Source organism: Brachypodium distachyon, chromosome 5 (genome assembly GCF_000005505.3).
Source record: "Brachypodium distachyon strain Bd21 chromosome 5, Brachypodium_distachyon_v3.0, whole genome shotgun sequence".
Classification (NCBI taxonomy): domain Eukaryota; kingdom Viridiplantae; phylum Streptophyta; class Magnoliopsida; order Poales; family Poaceae; genus Brachypodium; species Brachypodium distachyon.
The window spans coordinates 20119904-20138758 of record NC_016135.3 but is presented as its reverse complement, the minus strand read 5'-3'; the positions used below and the strand labels follow the sequence as shown (position 1 = coordinate 20138758).

Here is an 18855-nt window from a genome sequence, read left to right as displayed (position 1 = left end):
TCTTTCCAGCCTGTCCCCTCCGCCGTCTCCGCCTCATAACTCTGCATCATCCCATCTCCTCCTCGCCCCCATCTCTCTTCCCCCCACCCGTGCCGACGGTGCCGCGTCCATCGAAATTCCATTCTCTTGATTCTTCTTTACCTTCTCCCCCTCTCTCGGAGGGGAGGGGAATAATAAAAGAACACATCCATCTACCCCCCTCCGCAATGCGCGTCCTCGTCGTGGTCCTGCTCGCCGCCGCCGCGGCGGTGGCGGCTGCAGGCGGTGGGGATTTGCCGGAGTTCAGGGAGGCGCCGGCGTTCCGCAACGGCGCGGGGTGCGCGGGCGCGCCGACGATCCACATCGCGATGACGCTGGACGGGACCTACCTGCGGGGCTCCCTCGCGGGCGTCCTATCCGTGCTCCGCCACGCCGCCTGCCCGGAATCCATCGACTTCCACTTCGTCGCCTCCTCGGCGTCCCCCGCGCGCCGCCTCGCCAGGCTGCGCGCCGCGCTCGCGGCGGCCTTCCCCACGCTCCCCGCCACCGTCCACCGCTTCGACGCCCGCCTCGTGCGCGGCAAGATCTCCTCCTCAGTCCGCCGCGCCCTCGACCAGCCCCTCAACTACGCCCGCATCTACCTCGCCGACATCCTCCCCCGCTCCGTCTCCCGCGTCCTCTACCTCGACTCCGACCTCCTCGTCGTCGACGACGTTGCGCGCCTCTGGGCCACCGACCTCGGCCCCGACGCCGCCCTCGCCGCGCCCGAGTACTGCCACGCCAACTTCACCTCCTACTTCACCGACGCCTTCTGGCGCCACGGAGAGTACTCGTCCGTCTTCGCCAACCGGGCGCGCGAGCCGTGCTACTTCAACACCGGGGTCATGGTCATCGACCTGGACAGGTGGCGAGCCGGTGACTACACGGCGAAGCTGGAGTACTGGATGGATGTGCAGAAGCAAGAGGCCAGGATATACGAGCTAGGATCCCTCCCGCCCTTCCTCCTGGTGTTTGCCGGCGAGGTGAAAGCCGTGCAGCACAGGTGGAACCAGCACGGGCTCGGCGGTGACAACGTGGCGGGGCAGTGCAGGGAGCTCCACCCTGGGCCGGTGAGCCTGCTCCACTGGAGCGGCAAGGGGAAGCCATGGCTGCGGCTGGACGCCGGCCGGCCTTGTCCGCTGGACGCGCTCTGGGCGCCCTACGACCTGCTCCGCCGCCGCGGCGCCCGCGACGACCTCCTCGCGGCCGTCGCCTGACAATGCGCGTCACTGGAGCAAACAGCGGATCACTGGCCATGACTTGGCTTGGTTGCGGCGTCGCGTCATTGGGGTCGGTGTCGGCGTCGGGGTAGTGACCCGCCGGCCCTCTTGGCCTTGGAGGATGGGCCCGGCGCAGGACCACGTGGATGGTTTATGGCTTTGGTTGGAGTGGCCCTATCGGTAATGACATCTGGGCCCACTTGCTGGTGACGGATGTCAAGTTTTGTGGGGGAGTTTGAGACGGGGCTGGGATGAGATCGTCAGATGCGACGCTGGGTTGTGCACAGCTGTTATTTTTTGCCCAGTTTTGGGAATCTGTTACTCCGTATTAGATTTCATTCGTGTTTGTTAGTAGTAAAAGTTTCTATTGCTTGTACTACTACTCCATAATAAGTATAGCTCGGTCAAAATAATTAAGGGAATAATTTGTGGTATGTCGGGGTGAAACAAAGAGATGTTGGGAAATGAGATAAAGCTTTGTCTAATGCAAAAAATTTAGCAACTCACTGCGACTTGAAGCAGCTAATTGGACGTCGTTTTGTGGCGCAAATCTGAAATCTGGGGCACCAAATTTCAGGAATCTGATCCACCTGACTTTTCCACTTTTATTTAAAGCTTGATAGATCCTGAGTGATTTGATTAGTGTGCGTTGTTTGTTGCCATATGAATGGTCGGTTGCCAAGTGCTCGGGTGGATCTTTTTATTTTAGTTTTTGTAAAGGCTGGAAGATCAGTTGCCTCTCTCGTCTCGTGCCGGAGAGACGAAAGGAAAAAGGGTTCGGTTGCTTTCCGCCTTTTCTCTAATGTTACTGTCGAGTGTCGACAGTTGGTGAAACGATGATCACCCGATTGCAGTAGCGTGGGAGAGTATGATGTTGTCGTCGGACACTGGCTTTGTACAGGCTTACTGCAAATCGAACCTCACTTCGAAGGCTCCTCGATCTTCAGGGATACACAGCACATGCTACCATCAGCTTTGGTTAGTGTCTTATTACTGCGCCTGGACCTGTATCAAGATGTTCTCCTTGCGCTGCCAGGCCTAGTTCTTCTCTTCCTCCTCTCAATAATTCGGAGAAGTACAACACGAACAGGGGAAACCAGTGTTGCTCCTACAGATCGCATCTCACTGACCAACGGTCCCGATCTACGGAACTGAATATTCCTCCACCGACAGTCTCGGAGTTTTGCCAGAGAATGGACAGGTCCCGACACACGGCAGCGCCATGCCGCCATGCACTCCATAAGCAGTGGCCTACAGTGACTGTTTAGCTACTTGGGAGTGAACAACGCCTACTTCTAACCCAAATTATGAGATGGAGATGGTTTATGGAAGTGCAGCGGTGGCCTAGAATGCTGTTGCCATTTGTTTTCCTTCCTCGATTTTTTTTTTGGACGTGCTGAATAGTTTTACTTGTAGGGGCATTATGCCACCTCAAGTCCTCCAAAGTTCCCTCTCTCGGATGGCTTTGTGCAGCCATTTCTGGTCTTAGGGCATCTGCAGCATGCTAAAAGCTAAAATTGCCACGTAGTACTGTTTTGGAACCGATGCTAAATCCTAATTTTGCTGCAACGTGAGGAGGATGCCAAATTGTCATGTATGGGACCCACCAAGCAATAAATTTCCTAAATAATTCTGGTCCTTCCTTATCTCTTTCCAACCGCTGAACCGCACCTTCCCTTCCAACAGCCTTCTTCCACAGAGATCCACAAATCCTCCGCTTGCACGCATGCTTCCCACAGCGTCTGCCCAGCGACCGTCGCCCATCGCTATGCACAGCGCCCGTGCCCGGCTGCGTCCAGCCCCGCGTCGCCCGCGCCCGTGCCCCTGCGCCGGCTGCTCGCATCAGACCTCTTCTGCGGAGTGCTGCTGACCTGCTGTCACATCGAGCCGCCGCCGCCGGGAGGCCGCTCGCATCGGCCCACGGCGTCGTCACGCCGCTACCCCAGTCTCCGCCTCCTCCTACATTCAACATTGTTCCTCCATTTTTTATTCTCGAACCAAATTTAGCACCGGAGCACCTACTCGCTCCGGTTCCATATTTCTGAGATTTAGCACCGGCCTCACAGGTGGTGCACAGCGGTGCCAAATGACAAAATTGCAATTTGGCACCCCTATTTGGCACACTGTGGAGGCCATTATGCTCCTGAAAAAAATTCCAAAGCTTCTGGTTGATTGGGCCGGTTTCGTCTGCTTCATGATCTGAAATTTGGTCCAAGATACAATATTGAATAGTGTAAATACTGTGCCATTTCCTATAAGAACCTGGGCCATTCAAAAAACACTGGGCCCCCGCCTCCCCCCTAAATATCCTTTCGCCAAATCTTTTTGTAACCGCGCATCTCGTCGCTCACTCGGGAAGAAAGACATTTTTTTTTCGAGAGGCCGAAGAAAGACAAATTAGGCACCAATGGGCCGTAGACGCTGCACAGTAGGCCCATGAAGGGTGGATCGGATCTCGAGGCCCAAGAGCAGAGTCCTATCCGGCGGCAGCGGTCATCCCCATCGCCGAGAACCCTTCCTTCCTGCTCCCGTCGCCGCCGTCCCGCCCCCCGGTAAGCCCTCTCAATCCAGATCTGCCGGGGAAATCCAATCCCATGTCATCGTCTCCTGTCCTCGGCTGACCCTTTTTCTTTCACTGCTGCTGTTCTTCTACGTCAGGAGCTATCGTCTGCCTCCGCCTCCGCCATGGCCCAACCCACCTTCCTCTCCTCCCTGCGCTCCCGCTTCCGGTCTACACAGCCGCAGCTCCCTCACCTCCAGCCTCGCCGCGGGTACCACGTCGAACTCGGCGCACGCGAGAAAGCAGTTAGTCCCTCTCGTCACATCTCGTTCTCTTTTAGCTTTATCAAAATTCGATCGCTAGGGTGTGAAATGGCATAAGGTTATTTTGCTTCGCCACGATTCCCCTATTCGGATGTACAGATCGCACCTGTCGTTCTGATCTGTGCGCAGCCTCGAAGAACATCCATCCGATCTGGTTCGAAAATAGCGAGATGCTGTGATTATTGATTAGAGAATTTTACTTGGTTTACGTGATAGATGCTCGTAATAGGTGGAATGGGAGTAGTGTAGAAGGTTTCGGCTGTGCTCTGGTTCAGAATGGTTGACGTCGAGGTCAGGCCCATTATGTGGGGACTGGATTTACTATCTAGGTTTCCTACCTGCAGTCGTGTTACTTGATGATGATGCTCATGCGGTTATCAGCGTGATAAGAACTGATGATTATGCTTTGTAGTAGTGTATGAGTGTAATCCGGTTATAATGCGCGTAGTAAAGAGATGCAAATATGTACATTTGTCATGTTTAATGATGCAGAAGTTATCTTATCTTATGGCATCCATATCGCACAAAGGTGGGTCATCTGTTGTCAGAATCAATCAGCGTAATGCTTTTGTTTGCTGATATTTACTGGTTTTTGTGAATCAGAATGAGATGAGCGAGCGGTCATTGTATTGTATCTCTGCCACTATATTTTCTGTCACTGTAGTTTAGTGTTTCTAATTTTGTGGGTAACTAGATGTTTCTATCCTGAATTCTGGGATGATGCAATACATACTGTCGAACTTCAATTTTCTTGATTACATTCATTGTTGGGCTCCTTGAGGGAAAATAATCTTTGCACAATAGTGCTTCTTTGGTAGTCTTTTGTGGAAACGGTACTTCCTACGTAGCACTGGAATACTTAAATCTATGTATTTCTGCTTCTTTTTGTAAATCCAGTCGATGCTTAGTTTTCTATAGAAGCATCTTTTTTTTGTTCCATGAAAACTGGGCTTTAAGTGAAGCCTAGTTGTCCATGTGTTATTAGATACTACGAGTCAACAGCAACTTACAAAGTAGTTGCGTTTAGTTTATTACTTCGACATTGTTATTTTTGTATTAGCATAGTTTTTGACTTATGAGTTTCTTGTATAGTTTGTGTTTTTATCAGTATAAGTTATTTCATTTCCTCCACCTTTTGGTTTTGACTCTTCATTGTTGACTTGCAGCTTTTAGAGGAAGATGCTGCTTTGAAGAGGTTCAAATCATACAAGAACAGTGTGAAACAGGTCTCCAAAATTGGGAATGTTCTCACTCTTGTAGTTGTTGCTGGTATGTTATCTTACCACTTATTTTTCTTCTGTACTGGACCTTTAAGTAATTGTGAATGTACTTGCCCTACTGTTATATGCTACTCCCTCTATTCCTAATTCCTAAATGCAAGAAGTCCTAGCTTTGTCCCAAGTCAAACTTCTTAAAGTTTGGCCATGATGTGGCAACCCTCTGTTATTCATGACACTATTGTTTAGTCTCTATCTTGAGTTATTGTACGAATTTTGAGTGCTGAGTTCGCATTTGAAAAGTAAGTTGCTGATAATGTCTGATAACTGGTACTGTCTTTGTTTTAGTTCCATGAAAAATTCTTGCAACTCACAATTGCAGTTATCTGACTTTGAAGATGATATGTGTTTTTTAAAGACACATTTTCCTAGTAACTCCACATCGTTGTTGCTTGCCCACCATAAAGTTACTTATACATCGGAGCATTTTGCTTCAAAGATCATCGTTGTTGCTTGCCCACCATCGAGTCATTTCACGGTTGTGCTGACTGTTGTCTGTTTTTTGCTTCAGCCTGCAGCTATGAGATTGTTGCACTGGCAACAAGCACGCAATGAAGGAAATTTCAATCGTGTGGGAGAAATTCTATCGACCAGAAAGTGATTCATCAACATAAACTGGCACTTTATCAGCACTTGTTCCGAGCTTCCTGCGTCTATTGTGCCATGTGAAATAAAACAAACTAGGCTGAACTTATCTGTTAATAGCTTGCTAGTTTATTTGCCTATTATTACTTGTACACAAAGTGAAGTTTTGGTTTCTGAGAGGAATCATTTTGCTACATACTATGATGTTTCATAAATGGGCGACCTCAGATGGCTGACCACTACTGCACTACATGTGTTTTGTCATGCGAATGTGCCGTTTGGGGTGTTAACGTCCGTTTGAGAGTACGGTTCTGCCTGCAATTTTTATTTCACTCTGAAATATCCTTACAAATGCAATGTTTCTGTTAATTTTGGATCATATAAACTAAGTAAAATGATTTTTTAAGGGAAAGTAACTGGCAGGTTTGGTCACATAAAATGAACTCAAGTTGCATCCAGTATTAGGCGATTTAGTTTGTTATGGTAATAATTCCACTTGCACTAGTTTGAAATATCTTTTACTCCCTCTGTCACACAAGAAAATCCAGTCGGAAGTGCTGGACCATGAAATCCTTGCGCTCTGTTCCCGTTATTCTTTCTGTACGTCCTCCAGAACAAAGAGCGGGCTACAAATTTACGAAGAACAAAAGCTTAATTTGCTCGCTACACGTACGCTAAACTTAAAACTGCACAATCACGGCACACGATTTACAACACCGAACAACGAATCCACACTCGGCGAAGAACGATCGGTCTGGCCTAGTTGATCCCAAGGAACTCGCTCATGGAGAGCAGGTCGCAGAACCCTCCTCCCCCGCTCTGCATGTGCATCTGATCCGCCGCGTCGAAGTCCCAGCAGATGCCGCCGCCGAGCCCGTGCAAGGAATCCACGGCGCTGCACGATGGGCCGTCGACCTGCACGGACCCCTGCTGGCTCGCGGCGCCCTGGGCCGGGCTGCTGCACCGGCCCGCTCCGAAGCCCGCGTCCAGGCCCGGCGCCATCAGGCCCGTGCCGTAGTCCATGTCCATGTCGAGCCAGTCCGCGAACATGACCTTGGGGAGCACGGGCGCGTGCGGCCGGATCAGGGCCGCGGCGGCGCCGGCGGGCCCCGTGAGGCAGCTCGAGTCGTCGGCCGACGACGATTCCGGCGGCCCGGACGAGCCGGAGTTCTCCGGCCGTTTAACGCCGCTCTCGCTGAGCGCCGCCGTCGGGCTCTGGGGCGAGTCCGAGCCGGCGGATTTGGCTGGTGCCGCCTGCGCGCCCTCCACGCGCTTCTTCAGGTACGAGTTCCAGTAGTTCTTCACCTCGTTGTCGGTCCGGCCTGGCAGATGCTGCGCTATCCGAGACCATCTGCACCACAAGAAAAAAAACTCACCAGGTTAGAGAAGCAAGTCACCCAAGTATAATTTGGACTCTGAATTTTTGCGTGCGTGATTTATTAGTTTTGCTGGTCAGCAGCCAATACATTTTAAAAGTTTTACTTGTCTTTTAGAATCGGCAAGTTGATTGATTGGCCTCGTTTCTCTTTGCAACAGTATGGGTACAATATGCTTAAGTTGACAAGAAATAACAATCATCTGGTTCTTTATTGATTCTGGGTTATTGTACAGTCACTCCAATAAAAGAACCTACGATTATTTTAGCAGTGCTACATGTCTGCTTCGTTCGGATTGTCAAAGCATCTGTTTCAATATGATTGCTCTGAAATAGTTGACTGGGTACAAGCGCGATAATACATAATTGCGCACATCGTTCATTATCAAAATTAAGGACGGTATTATGAATATCTATTGACGTACGAAATGGGAGGGACAATATTAGCTTGCTTGCACCGACAGGCAACTGCTAAACCTCATTGCGAACGGAAACATTAGACACAAGTTTTGCCGTTCCTTTTGTGCAAAAAGTGGTTAACCGTGACCCAGCCCACTTTCTAGTAGGTAGTAATGAAAGCAAGATACTTGTTCACAATCACCAAACGAGCGCTCGAAAAAGAAACAATCGAGTGCCTCGATATGGAACGCAGGCGTCAGCATCAACTCCACCACCTAAAGGCTAAAGCGGTCTCCAGTGCAGACATCAGCATTTTAATTTTGTTTTCACTAGGTAAACGTTTTTGTTTACTACCCAGAACCCCAAATTGCCAGCTTAACGACAGTGCCATGCTGACACAGTGACACTGGCAAAATTGCGCAAGCTGCAGTAGGTAGCAGCATCTAGCATGCGCAGAAATGCTCCTTTTCCCTCCTTAAATGACAATAGATAAATAGTGGGATGAGAAGTTACAAAATACTAGTAGTAGTATCTGATTGATTCAATCACGCATGCTAATGGCGACGTTTAATTTACTCGTCAGCAATCTGCTTTGTTCTGAAAGTGAGGTGGGTGAGGATTCTGGTGATGTGCTTACTTGTTGCCCAGTGTGGCGTGGAGGCTCATGACGGTCTCTTCTTCCTCCTGGGAGAACATGCCGTGCTTCAGCCCCGGCCTCAGGTAGTTGATCCATCTCAGCCTGCAGCTCTTGCCGTTCCGCTGCAGTCCTGCAGACGCGGAATTCCACGGGGAAATAAAGTTAACACCACAACACAAGGTACATTTGACAAAATCTTGCTGAACCCAAACAACCAAGCAGCAGAAGCTAAAGAGGTTCGTCAGCAGTTGTTGTCTGCCGAAATTTCCCTTCCCACAAAGCCAAGGTATACATTTCAGAAACACGAGAGCCCGGACAAGCAGGCAGAGGAATTGGAAATTGGAATTCAACTCTCTTGCTTCGAGAATTCAAAGCTCGTTGCAATGCAATTAGACTTGAAAAACCCCGTCCAATTCCCCCGACGAGTTCTTCACGGAATTCTGAATGCAGCATCGATAGAGGTTCTTACCAGCCTTGACGGGGACGGTGCTCCAGCAGCTATGGCCATAACGGATGATGTAGTCGCGGAGCTTCTGGTCCTCCTCCGGCGACCACAGGCCCTTCCGATGGTGCGCCTTGGGCTTCTGGCACGACTTGCACCCCATCAATGGAGGAGGAGGGAGAAATGCCTTGGGCTTTCTCCTCGATGTCGGTTTAGGAAGGAAGGAAGAAAGGGAGTAGGAATTAGCTTTGGGAGAGAGGGGGGCTGCGAATAGCTTGCTGCACTGTTGTGTCGGTCTCTGCGTTGGCGTGGGAGCTGTGCGTAAGACTTTATAGGCTCAATGATGGGTCGTTCGATAAACAAAGATTACTCGCCAATTGTTTTTCCTGATCAGAAAATGAAGATAGCATATCCATTGTTTTCCGCAGTGCTCGTTATTTTGTACAGTTTCTTTGGATATGATATTTCCAAAGGCGTTGAAAGAAAATCCATCTTGGAGATATCCAATTATTTCTTGAGGAAAAGAGATATCCAATTATAGGTTCTGCAAATTGCACTTTAAATACTGTTTGTACAGCCTGTGAGTTGTAGGAGGTAAACCATGGAGTTCAACAACTTTAGCTGACCGCGGTGGTAACTTGGACTGGGGGCAAGAAAGAGCAAATGAACAAACGAAAGCTCTTGCCCGCTGAAACAGATGACCGCACGGCCATCAGTGCTCAGGTACGTACTAATGCAATCTGGCACCTTGGAATGCTGCCGCCAATGTGCATAGTCTAGTCACTAAATTACGCCAAACCACATAATACAAGCACTTGTGTAACAGAAAGCCCACAAGCCCAAGTGTTCAAATATCCACAAGTCTGAAACTGGCGAGTAACAAAAAACATGAAATTCATAGATTTAGTAAAATAAGTTATTCAGGCCCATATGTCCATGCCCATCGGCTTGAACCATTCTTTGACCCAGGCAAGTTTGAGCAGAATTTTAGAAGTTCCCTGAAAAAATATCAAAATCTTCACTGGAAATTTAAGATGTTTTTCTAACTCTACTATTCAAATTGGACCTCAAATTGCTTAGCACTTTGCGTTTTAAAATTCAAATAACAAATCTAGGCCAAATTTGAACCAACTTAGCAAAAGTTTCTATAAATAAAATATCAAAATATTCAAGAAAATAATCGATGTTTATTGATTTTACTGTTAAAATTTTAGATCAAATGCCCATACGTTTAAGTTTTAAAATTTAGATAATGTATCTAGACCAAATTTGAATCAAAGTTTCAAAAGTTTCACAAAAAAAAGTCATATGTCTTGGTAATTGTACTGTTAAAATTTGAGTCAAATTGCTAGTCATTTGAATTTCAAAATTCAAATAAGAACTTTGAATTTTGTAGAAAATTTCAAACAATTTACAATAAATTAAAGATGTCTTGTTGGTTGTACTCTTAAACGTTTGGATTAATTTGTGAGACCATTTGAGTTTAAAATTCAAAAGCAGCTCGTCCCTGCTGATAGATGGCTCAAGTAGTGATTCCGGCCTGCATGACAGATAATTCAAGTGGACAGGCAGGGACTTGAGCCATAAAAATGTCTTGTATGACATGAAGGCCAAATCACTACTTTGACAAAATATGTGAATTTCAGGTTGTAACACATTAGTCTTGGACTTGTAGGTATCAGTTAAAAACCTTCAAGGTAGCAGGTCTTTGCGTTTGTACTACTTTGGTGTCATTTACCCATTTCTGTCACCAATGCACGTTGACACATGTAGTTATTCCTAATTCAGTACCATCATGTATACATATGCACGCCCGCATCCACAACTTAGAGGTCATGGTATTTCGGGAGTAAATATTGATGAAGTCTTATGTGATGTCCCGAGGGAGAGGGTGTCTAAATTTGACTCATTATGGTGCCATTGTCCAAAGTTGAAAAAACAAATCATTATGTACAGTTGCGTAGACTCAGCCCTGCACTGAAGTGGTATGTAGGGTATAATTGACAATTAACTATTTTTACTTATATTTTACCTTATAAAAAAGTAGAGACATCTATTCTCCACAAAAAAAAAATCTACAAGACAATACGATATTCTACATAGCCTGATTTTGAAATATGAATCTGAATATTTCTATAACCCTACATTGTAGCATGAAAGTTCTACTCTCTCCATTTCTTTTCATAGGACGTTTCGGCAAGTAATTTTTTTGGAATAAAAAAGAACAGAGGATATGGTTAAATACTTACTTACTTCTAATCTATCACATGAAAATTGTACTTACACATACTCTATAAAATAAAATTAGTACCTACAGGACAATATGACTTTTGTGTTCGAGTCCTGATATTTCAAATAATTTTGTGAACAGTGACCTCTACTAATAATAAGAGGTCAATTTACCAGTTTGTACTTTGTAGGAGTAGGAACGAAATAATTAATACATAAAGAAAATTTCTTCTGATGGTATGTACAGAAACGATACGTACACATGTCCACCGTTTAAACGTACACATATAAAATGCAGAGGAAAGGTATCGAGCAATCAAGTGTATTATCATCGGTATTGTTCAGTCCCCCCCGTAAGACGCGGTGCTTTATTCCATTTTATTATTTGTTTATGTGTTCTGGTAGCCATTTCGAATAGTACATCTTGGTCGAAAACTCGAAACACATTAGGTGGTTGCTGCCGTCAAGCTTCCAACTTCTTGACGCGTCACAAGAGTCAAAAGTCCCTCTGGAGCACACACGGCGCTTGAGCTCTTTATGCAAGTTTTGCATGTCTGAAAGGACCGAGCAGGAAAGCTCAAGTTGCAATCCCAATTCTTATATTACCAACTACTGACTGTGCAGCAACACAAGAGACAAAAACGATCACCATTATCAGTTTATAACCCTTGCACGAGGAGCATGTTTCTTGTTATAATTCACGGGGTCCAGACCAGATCCCCTCCCTGCAGACTTAGCCTAACGACAGGCAACACCTCATCACATTTTCTTGCGTTGTTCCACACGCTGCCCGGCCGGCCGATCTGGCAACTGGGTCGGTCGATGATCCCCAATAGTTTCAACGCTGCCCCGTTGGCTCGATTGATCGCCCCGTTTACTTTAAGCTTCGTGATATCGTTCTTTTGTAGTATATATGGAACGCGGATCGGGTGGTTCGTTAGTTTGTTTAGAGAGTTTTGATCAGCAAATGAAGAATGCGCCGGTGTTCTCACACGTGCCGCAAAAATATGGCGATCCCGTCTGCGCCCTCTCGAGGCGTTGCCCCGCGGCGAAGCGGGGTCAATGAGAAATGGCGGGCGATCGGCGTCCGCGGCCTCAGCTTCCGGGGCTGGCCTCCGTGCGCGCCTTCGGCATGCGCCTTGTTAATTCCTCGGGTTCCTTGCCTTCCAGTCCTGGCTACTGCACCGTGCAGAAACCCCGGCCCATGGAAAACGAGACGAATTTTTGTTTCCAGGGGAAGGGGGACAAAGCGTCGACACAGGCGGCATCTACTGTGCAGCAGTACTGTGGCAGTAGCTGAATGATAGTAACGCCCTCATCATCGTCATCATTTTAGAGCAGCTTGTACTGCATGACGAGCGTGGACAGATGCATCGCGATCATGCATGGAGATGGGGTCCTAGCTGGGCGTGCGTGTTCATTTGTTGGCTTCCGTTGACGTGACCGTTGCTCGTCCTTCTCGCGATTTATCTGCGTCCACCCGACCTCGTGGCGCACACACGTCACCAGAGATCGATGCACGTGTACCCTCACGGAAAAGGGAAAAGCATCCCACGAAAACCATTTTCCAGTCGAAAAAGTTCCGTAAAAACTGTATCTCCTAAACATGGCAGCGCAAAAAATAAAGCATCTACATACAAGGAGTATAAGTTAGCACAACCACTTTTACTAATCACATGGCAGTGGCTTGATTCTCGTCAATCTGACAGTAGCGAGGTTCTCATCAATCTGAAAATCTAAAAGAACTCAATTTTAGGGGTATTTTCGCAAGAGTTTACTTATTGATGGCGTATCAAGCTAGCAGCAAGTACACAGACCTTGACGCAGGGAGACGGAGAAATAAAGCTCACTGACAAGGACAACCTTGAGGAATTTTCCCTGAAAAAGGACAGCCTTTTCCAAACCACTTGGTGATAATTAACTCCATATTTCAAGGAAAACAACTCAGACTTAGTGTTCTTAATGGAATTATGCAGTGGGTGGCAGGTGAGCATATAGACTGACTTACACATAGACATTCCATTTAACATAAAAAGGTACTTTTGCGATTAAAACCTTTTTTTTTGCAAACACTATAAAGAATACACATAGCTATCTAGTCCGTACTTTCCTTTCTTAAAATTTCCAAACACTAACGCAGATGAACCTGATCCAAAGTGATACGGAGTACTGGTATGATTGTGCCGCGGGTCACTTCAGAACGAGTCAACATCTATCTCTGTGTGTTTGGGGGACAAATTTTGAGGTGCGATTCTACGGTGCCTGGGAGGGTACCCTAAGGTACCGGTTCGTCGCCCGTGCTGAGGTCAATCCGCTGCCTCAAAATCGATCCGTGGCAAGCTCCTGGTTTTAACTCCGCATCGCTTGCCGGCGAAATCACCATGTGATTGACAAATCACGGAAAGTAGTACTATCCAGAAGCGATCAGCTTCTTGGATTTGTTATGCTGCTGAATCGAAGCAGCCACTGCCGCGACTTCCTCGCGCACGCGGCCGTAGCCTCCCATGCAACAGCGGACATGCATCCACTGCCAGAGAAACGGTTACGTAGCGGTCGAAAAACAGCATCGGTTTGGCCGCCGTAACTAACTTCTTATCAGTAATGATGGCTATCTCATGTATCAATCATTAGTGACGGGCGGCCCGACCGTTACTGATGGGTATCTTTGTCCCATCAGTGCCGGGCTAGTGACCGACACTGATACATTTTCAGTAATTAAAATAATAATTAAAATTACAGAAAATACACAGCATTTATACACAGCACATATATTTCGAATACACAGAAAATACACAGCACAGCACATATATTTCGAATTAAAACCACAACCACATCATTTAAAGCATACAAATGTATATAAAGCCGCATCATTTAAAGCATATAAAGCATACAAATGTATCTTACTTCACGACATTGATTATAAAGTGTCAAAATTTCGTAGCAAAATCAAGTTTGAAGCTATTGTGGGTGAACCTTAGTAACCACTTGTTCCACGCGTTCGTAGAAGTCCCCACTAAACTTGATGACCTCATTGTTGATGAGATGGCCGAACTCCCTTTCAATGTTATACACAATCCATTTAGGTCGGTGTACCATTGTCATTTGGGGCTGCAGTACTCTTTCACAGCCGCGATTGATCCCTTTCACTCAGATTTGAACATGCTGGCATTCTCCATAAGGATGTGACAGCAGTAGTACCCACAGTACACAGTGCCGGACAGCTGTTGCTGGCAAGGAAACCGGTGGTTGTGGTGAGGCTCGTCTTTATAGCCTTTACCAACTAGTTTTTCCTTGCTCGCAACATTCCAGGCAGTGTTAATGAGTGATTTGATGGGTTTCCAGTAGCGACCTCGAACACCCTTCTTCGGAAGTAGTGAATCGAAATAATATACCGCGGACCAAGGCAAACAAATGAGTAGTGTCACCCAATGGTCTCTGTTTTCAAAAGAAACAAACTTTAGTAACTAAGGGTGTATAAGAAAGACTGAATTAGAAAAAACAAACGGTTCCATATATAAAATTCAACTTACTCCAAATTAAGGAAAAAGAGGATAAAGTCGTGGTCAGCGTATTTCTCCATACATGCCATCAAGTATTTAGACGCCAGGGTTCTTGAGTGATCCTTTTCTGACTCTAGACCGATGTCACCGTAGTTGAACACCGCAGGGTTTAGAATGGCTACTTTTTTGACCTCCATTTGCCGCATTTCCCTTATTTGGTAGGTAGACCACAGCCTTAAGAGGTTGATATCAAGCTTTTGGCAGTTGAAGAGGTGGAACAGTTCGTTGAACTCCACACCAAAGGAATGCCCCCAGTTTCTTGGTCAAAGAAGCCATAGTCTCGTGGGATTCGAACATTGATTTGTTGGGCATGTTGTTGAGAACCAGCTGATGCTTGCATACAGAACTAATGAAGCTTTTGCATCTCTCTCGACACGGCACGCAGGAAAGCTTCGGTGAGCATCGGTCTTCTAGGATAGTAAATAAGCACCCGGTCAAACTCCCTAGCCATGAAATAGGATCCGTCTTCGAATCTCTGGCCTTGACGGGGGTTTTTCATGAGAATGTCAGGCCTATTGTCTTCCCACACTCCAATTATGTCAGGCACATAGTGCATCTCATCTTGGTTGACATTCGAGGAGTCCTTGCTGGTCTTGCCGCCGCGCCTCCTCTTTTTATGCCTCCTCTTATTGTCCCAATCCTTTTGCTCCTCTGCCTTGTACTTGTCATTGATCTTGCGGCCACCCATGGACCCAGCGGCACCCAAGAGAAAAAAGGTAGGAGGGACGCTTCCAGCCTGTGCCGATCCTGTGGTCTGGCTATCTTTAAGCTGTGGAGGCAACGACATTGCCCGCTCTTCATCTCCGCCGGCATCGACAGGAGGCAGTATCCTAGGGGAAAGGCCAAGCGGCGATTGAGAAGTACCTTTGTGGGCGGAGGGAGATGGAGTCAAAGAGGGCCGGCGCTGGTTGTAGAGAGATACCAAGCTCTTAGGCCACATTATGCGGTAGTTTGGACAACCGCCTAGGATATCCACGCCTTCCTCTGGAGGTAGCGGGATAGCATAATCACGATGCTCCTCGACGACGGAGTCCACCATCACACTCACTTGTGTGTCGTTCATAAGAATGCCGTGCACCAGTGGCGGTGATTGTCTGGGCATCAGGCGGCCAATGGTGCCTACAGGCTTCCTAGGCTTGTCGACACTTTACCAGTGCCTGCACGTAACAAAAAGAAGGCATATGTGTGTAAGATCTTTATTCATGAAGGTAAGTAGTGAAAAAGAGTTTGAATAGTATGCTTACAAGGATGTTGTCGCTCGGACCCGAATTGTTATCCCAGATGCCCTCGCTTGGGTCCGGTTGGCTAGCGGGGGGGGGGTTGTCCATGCTAGGAGCCGGGCTGTAACCTGGGGTGTAGGTGTCATCGTCTTCCATACGTGTGTCGGAGGCGGCGCTGCTCTTCAGCGGGGTGCTCTTTCGCGGGGGAAGAGGAGGAAGAGGAGGAAAGAGGTTCCTCAAACCGTCCACTCCTCCCCCGAGTATGGCGTCAAGGGCGGGGCGGTCTTTGGCCAATGCCGACACCAAGTGATGGACGGCTTGCACTGCATATTCTCTTGACACCTCTTGACACACCATAGATGCCTGCTCTCACGCCTCTGCCTTAGCTTGTTTTATTATTTCAGCAGAAACAGGGAGCTTTTTCTGGACCCTTATTCGCTTTGGAGCAGGCGAGAAATAATCATCGCAGCAAGCCCCTTCGCCTTCCCCTAATACACGGGCCGTGTGCTCAGCCTTTTGCAAGACGGCGGTCACAGCCGACTCCCACCTCTTGCTTTGCATGGAGCCGGCGGATGTTTGGGACCTCTTGCTCTCCTCCCATTTGTGGGCATTTTCCTGTTATCATATAAGACAGGACCAACGTGAGTATATATGGATCATGAGTGTCATAATTAATGCCGAAAACAAATTAATGCACGTGAACCCTTACCGTACAATTTTTATCAAGCGGCTGCATTGGCTCAATGCCCGCCCACTCCTCTGGTGTCATGTGCTGACGTGCATATTCTTTAGCACGTTTATCCTCCAGAATGTTATGCACTGGAGGCACCTTGCCTGCCGCCTCGAGAATTCGGTCCTGTTTGCGCCAGACCTTCCTCTTCCCCTCTTTCCCTGCACTCCCTAGCATGTGGTTCAACGGCACCTTCGCGCGCAACGCCCTCATACGTTCACTCTTCGCAATGAAGGCAGGGTCAGACGATTCCTTTTTGAATTTTTCCCATTCGGCCTCATCAGTTATCGATGGCCATTTCTTCTTGATGATGGCATAGGGTTTGTCCATCCACTTTCTAGCGGTGGTTTTCCAAGTAGCAAGACCATTCCGCAATGCTATGTTGATGGACCCTCAGAATCGCTCGTGCCACTCGTCACTGACTTGGAACCTCCTTTCAACGTCCGCCATGCATGTGTTTCTAACGACTTAGGAGATGTCATTCCACTCGTCGGTGATCTTGCAATATTTACGTGCAATGGCTCCACAGGTGGTTGCGAAGGCCTTCTGTGCCCTCTCAGGCGACTCCGGGCGGCCTCTGTCAGAATGTCGGGTGACCACGTAGCAAAACTCTTTCAAGTTGTGACTCCCCCTCGGCGTCTTTTTCCTTGGCTTCTGAGCCGTAAAAGCAGTTGGCTGCGGGTTACTCTCTTTCACCCGTCGCTCGTTGTCTTGCTCTTCTGAACGAGAGCTATGATCGCCAGAGCTAGGATCGCCGCCAGAGCTGGCAATTTGCTCTCCCGATGAAGACTCTTCATCGATATGATACACCTCCTCAGGAGCTACATCCTCAAGAACTGATTTCTGCCTACTCTTGCCCATTTCGTACCTATGTCATCAAAACCATCAAATATATATCGGCCAAAAATTTCGGCATGACCTATGCTAAAAAACTAGCAAATTTTGTCTACCAGGAGCTCGAACCCTGCATAAAAAACCCACCTGCATATGTACCCCCTCGGCACAATGGCCGGCCCCTTCTCCAATGACCCGACACGATGGTCGGGCCCACAATTCACATAAATGAAGACCTTTCCAAAGCAAAAAATCATCACACCTAGCTAAAATCATATACAGCATGTATATAGCATATAAACAACATTTATATAGCATATAAACAACATGGAATAGCCCATATACATGGAATAGCTTTCAAACAACGTCAATATAGTAATGTCATAAAAGAATTAATTACAATAACACATATACATGGAATAGCTTTCAAACAACCGATCTTTGAACAGGATGTATATATAGCATATAAAACACATAAAATCAAAACCTAATTAAATCCTAACCCCAATTAAACAAATATAAACAGCATGTATATCAAATTCTAGCTAATTTGATAGCAACTAATTTTGACAGCAACTAATTTGATACTCCCTCCGTTCCATAATTCTTGTCTCAAATTTGCCTAAAAATGGATGTATCTATTCTTAAAAAGCGTCTAGATACATGCAATATTTCGACAAGAATTATGGAACAGAGGTAGTAGCAACTAATTTGACAGCAACTAATTTTGACAGCAACTAATTTGACAACAACTAACCCTAACCCTAACCCTAACCCTAACAGCAGAGGCATGCAGAGCGGAGCACACGCACCTCGGGTCGGAGGAAAACGGCGTGGGGTCGGGTCGTCACGGAGGAAGACGGCGCGGGGTCGGGCAGCGGCGTCGGGCTCGGGGTCAGGCTCGGGAACGACGAAGTGGGCTCAGGGACGACGGCCAGAGGAGGAGACGACGGCACGAGCTCGGGACCGGACGACGGCACGGGCTCGGGGACGGCAGCGGGAGGAGGGAGACGACGGCGCGGGCTCGGGGCAGCGCGGGCTCGGGGACGGCGGCGGCGTGAAAATCCGGCAGGGCTTCGCCGAAGCTAGGGTTTAGCCCAACTGCTGGTCACTCTGGTGTATTGAGGACGTGCGGGCGGAATAACCCTAAAATTTTCTAAGTGTTCCTTTATATAGTCTATACTCATCAGTAACGGTCGGGTAAGGGATTGGATCGTTACTGATGCTGCTTCAATCATCAGTAACGGGCACGCTAGAATGTGACCGCCACTGATGTGCTCCTATGAGCAATGCCCAACAACACATCAGTAATGGTCGCCTTGTTAGCTGACCGTTACTGATGTCTGCCTATACTCATCAGTAACGGGCGGGTAACCATGCGACCGTTACTGATGTGTTCCCATCCTTGTTGATCTTTGTACCAATTTAAATTACAGGGATGTTTAAAAAATTTAAAACCTGTCCTTTTGAGTGTTTTAGGACATGTACTTGTCACATTCAATAGAT

At 47.5% G+C, this 18855-nt stretch overlaps 3 protein-coding genes across 3 annotated transcripts; 2 read left to right on the top strand and 1 right to left on the bottom strand.

Annotated features, from left to right (window-relative positions):
- Nucleotides 1–35: 35 nt before the first annotated feature.
- Nucleotides 36–1740, top strand: LOC100840880 (probable galacturonosyltransferase-like 3). The gene has a single exon (XM_003580166.4). It carries the CDS (start codon nt 207–209, stop codon nt 1233–1235), a length of 1029 nt encoding a protein of 342 aa, XP_003580214.1. The 5' UTR covers nt 36–206; the 3' UTR covers nt 1236–1740.
- Nucleotides 1741–3119: 1379 nt separating this feature from the next.
- Nucleotides 3120–6213, top strand: LOC100841491 (succinate dehydrogenase subunit 7, mitochondrial). Its single transcript, XM_003580168.4, has 4 exons — nt 3120–3790; nt 3897–4043; nt 5228–5330; nt 5850–6213. Exons 2-4 carry the CDS (start codon nt 3924–3926, stop codon nt 5891–5893), a joined length of 267 nt encoding a protein of 88 aa, XP_003580216.1. The 5' UTR covers nt 3120–3790; nt 3897–3923; the 3' UTR covers nt 5894–6213.
- Nucleotides 6214–6397: 184 nt separating this feature from the next.
- On the bottom strand, nt 6398–9235 carry LOC100841187 (transcription factor LAF1). Its single transcript, XM_003580167.4, has 3 exons — nt 8804–9235; nt 8335–8464; nt 6398–7274 (listed from the first exon to the last, which is right to left on the bottom strand). Exons 1-3 carry the CDS (start codon nt 8937–8939, stop codon nt 6683–6685), a joined length of 858 nt encoding a protein of 285 aa, XP_003580215.1. The 5' UTR covers nt 8940–9235; the 3' UTR covers nt 6398–6682.
- Nucleotides 9236–18855: the final 9620 nt, after the last annotated feature.

Excerpts from the sequence above, each read along its gene's own strand:
- LOC100840880 (XM_003580166.4), top strand. The coding sequence starts at position 207 with ATGCGCGTCCTCGTCGTGGTCCTGCTCGCCGCCGCCGCGGCGGTGGCG.
- LOC100841187 (XM_003580167.4), bottom strand. The coding sequence starts at position 8,939 with ATGGGGTGCAAGTCGTGCCAGAAGCCCAAGGCGCACCATCGGAAGGGC. Across the intron at positions 8,465-8,803 it reads CACCGTCCCCGTCAAGGCTG|GACTGCAGCGGAACGGCAAG; the intron begins GTAAGAACCTCT and ends CCGCGTCTGCAG. Across the intron at positions 7,275-8,334 it reads CACGCCACACTGGGCAACAA|ATGGTCTCGGATAGCGCAGC; the intron begins GTAAGCACATCA and ends CTTGTGGTGCAG.
- LOC100841491 (XM_003580168.4), top strand. The coding sequence starts at position 3,924 with ATGGCCCAACCCACCTTCCTCTCCTCCCTGCGCTCCCGCTTCCGGTCT. Across the intron at positions 4,044-5,227 it reads TCGGCGCACGCGAGAAAGCA|CTTTTAGAGGAAGATGCTGC; the intron begins GTTAGTCCCTCT and ends GTTGACTTGCAG. Across the intron at positions 5,331-5,849 it reads CACTCTTGTAGTTGTTGCTG|CCTGCAGCTATGAGATTGTT; the intron begins GTATGTTATCTT and ends TTTTTGCTTCAG.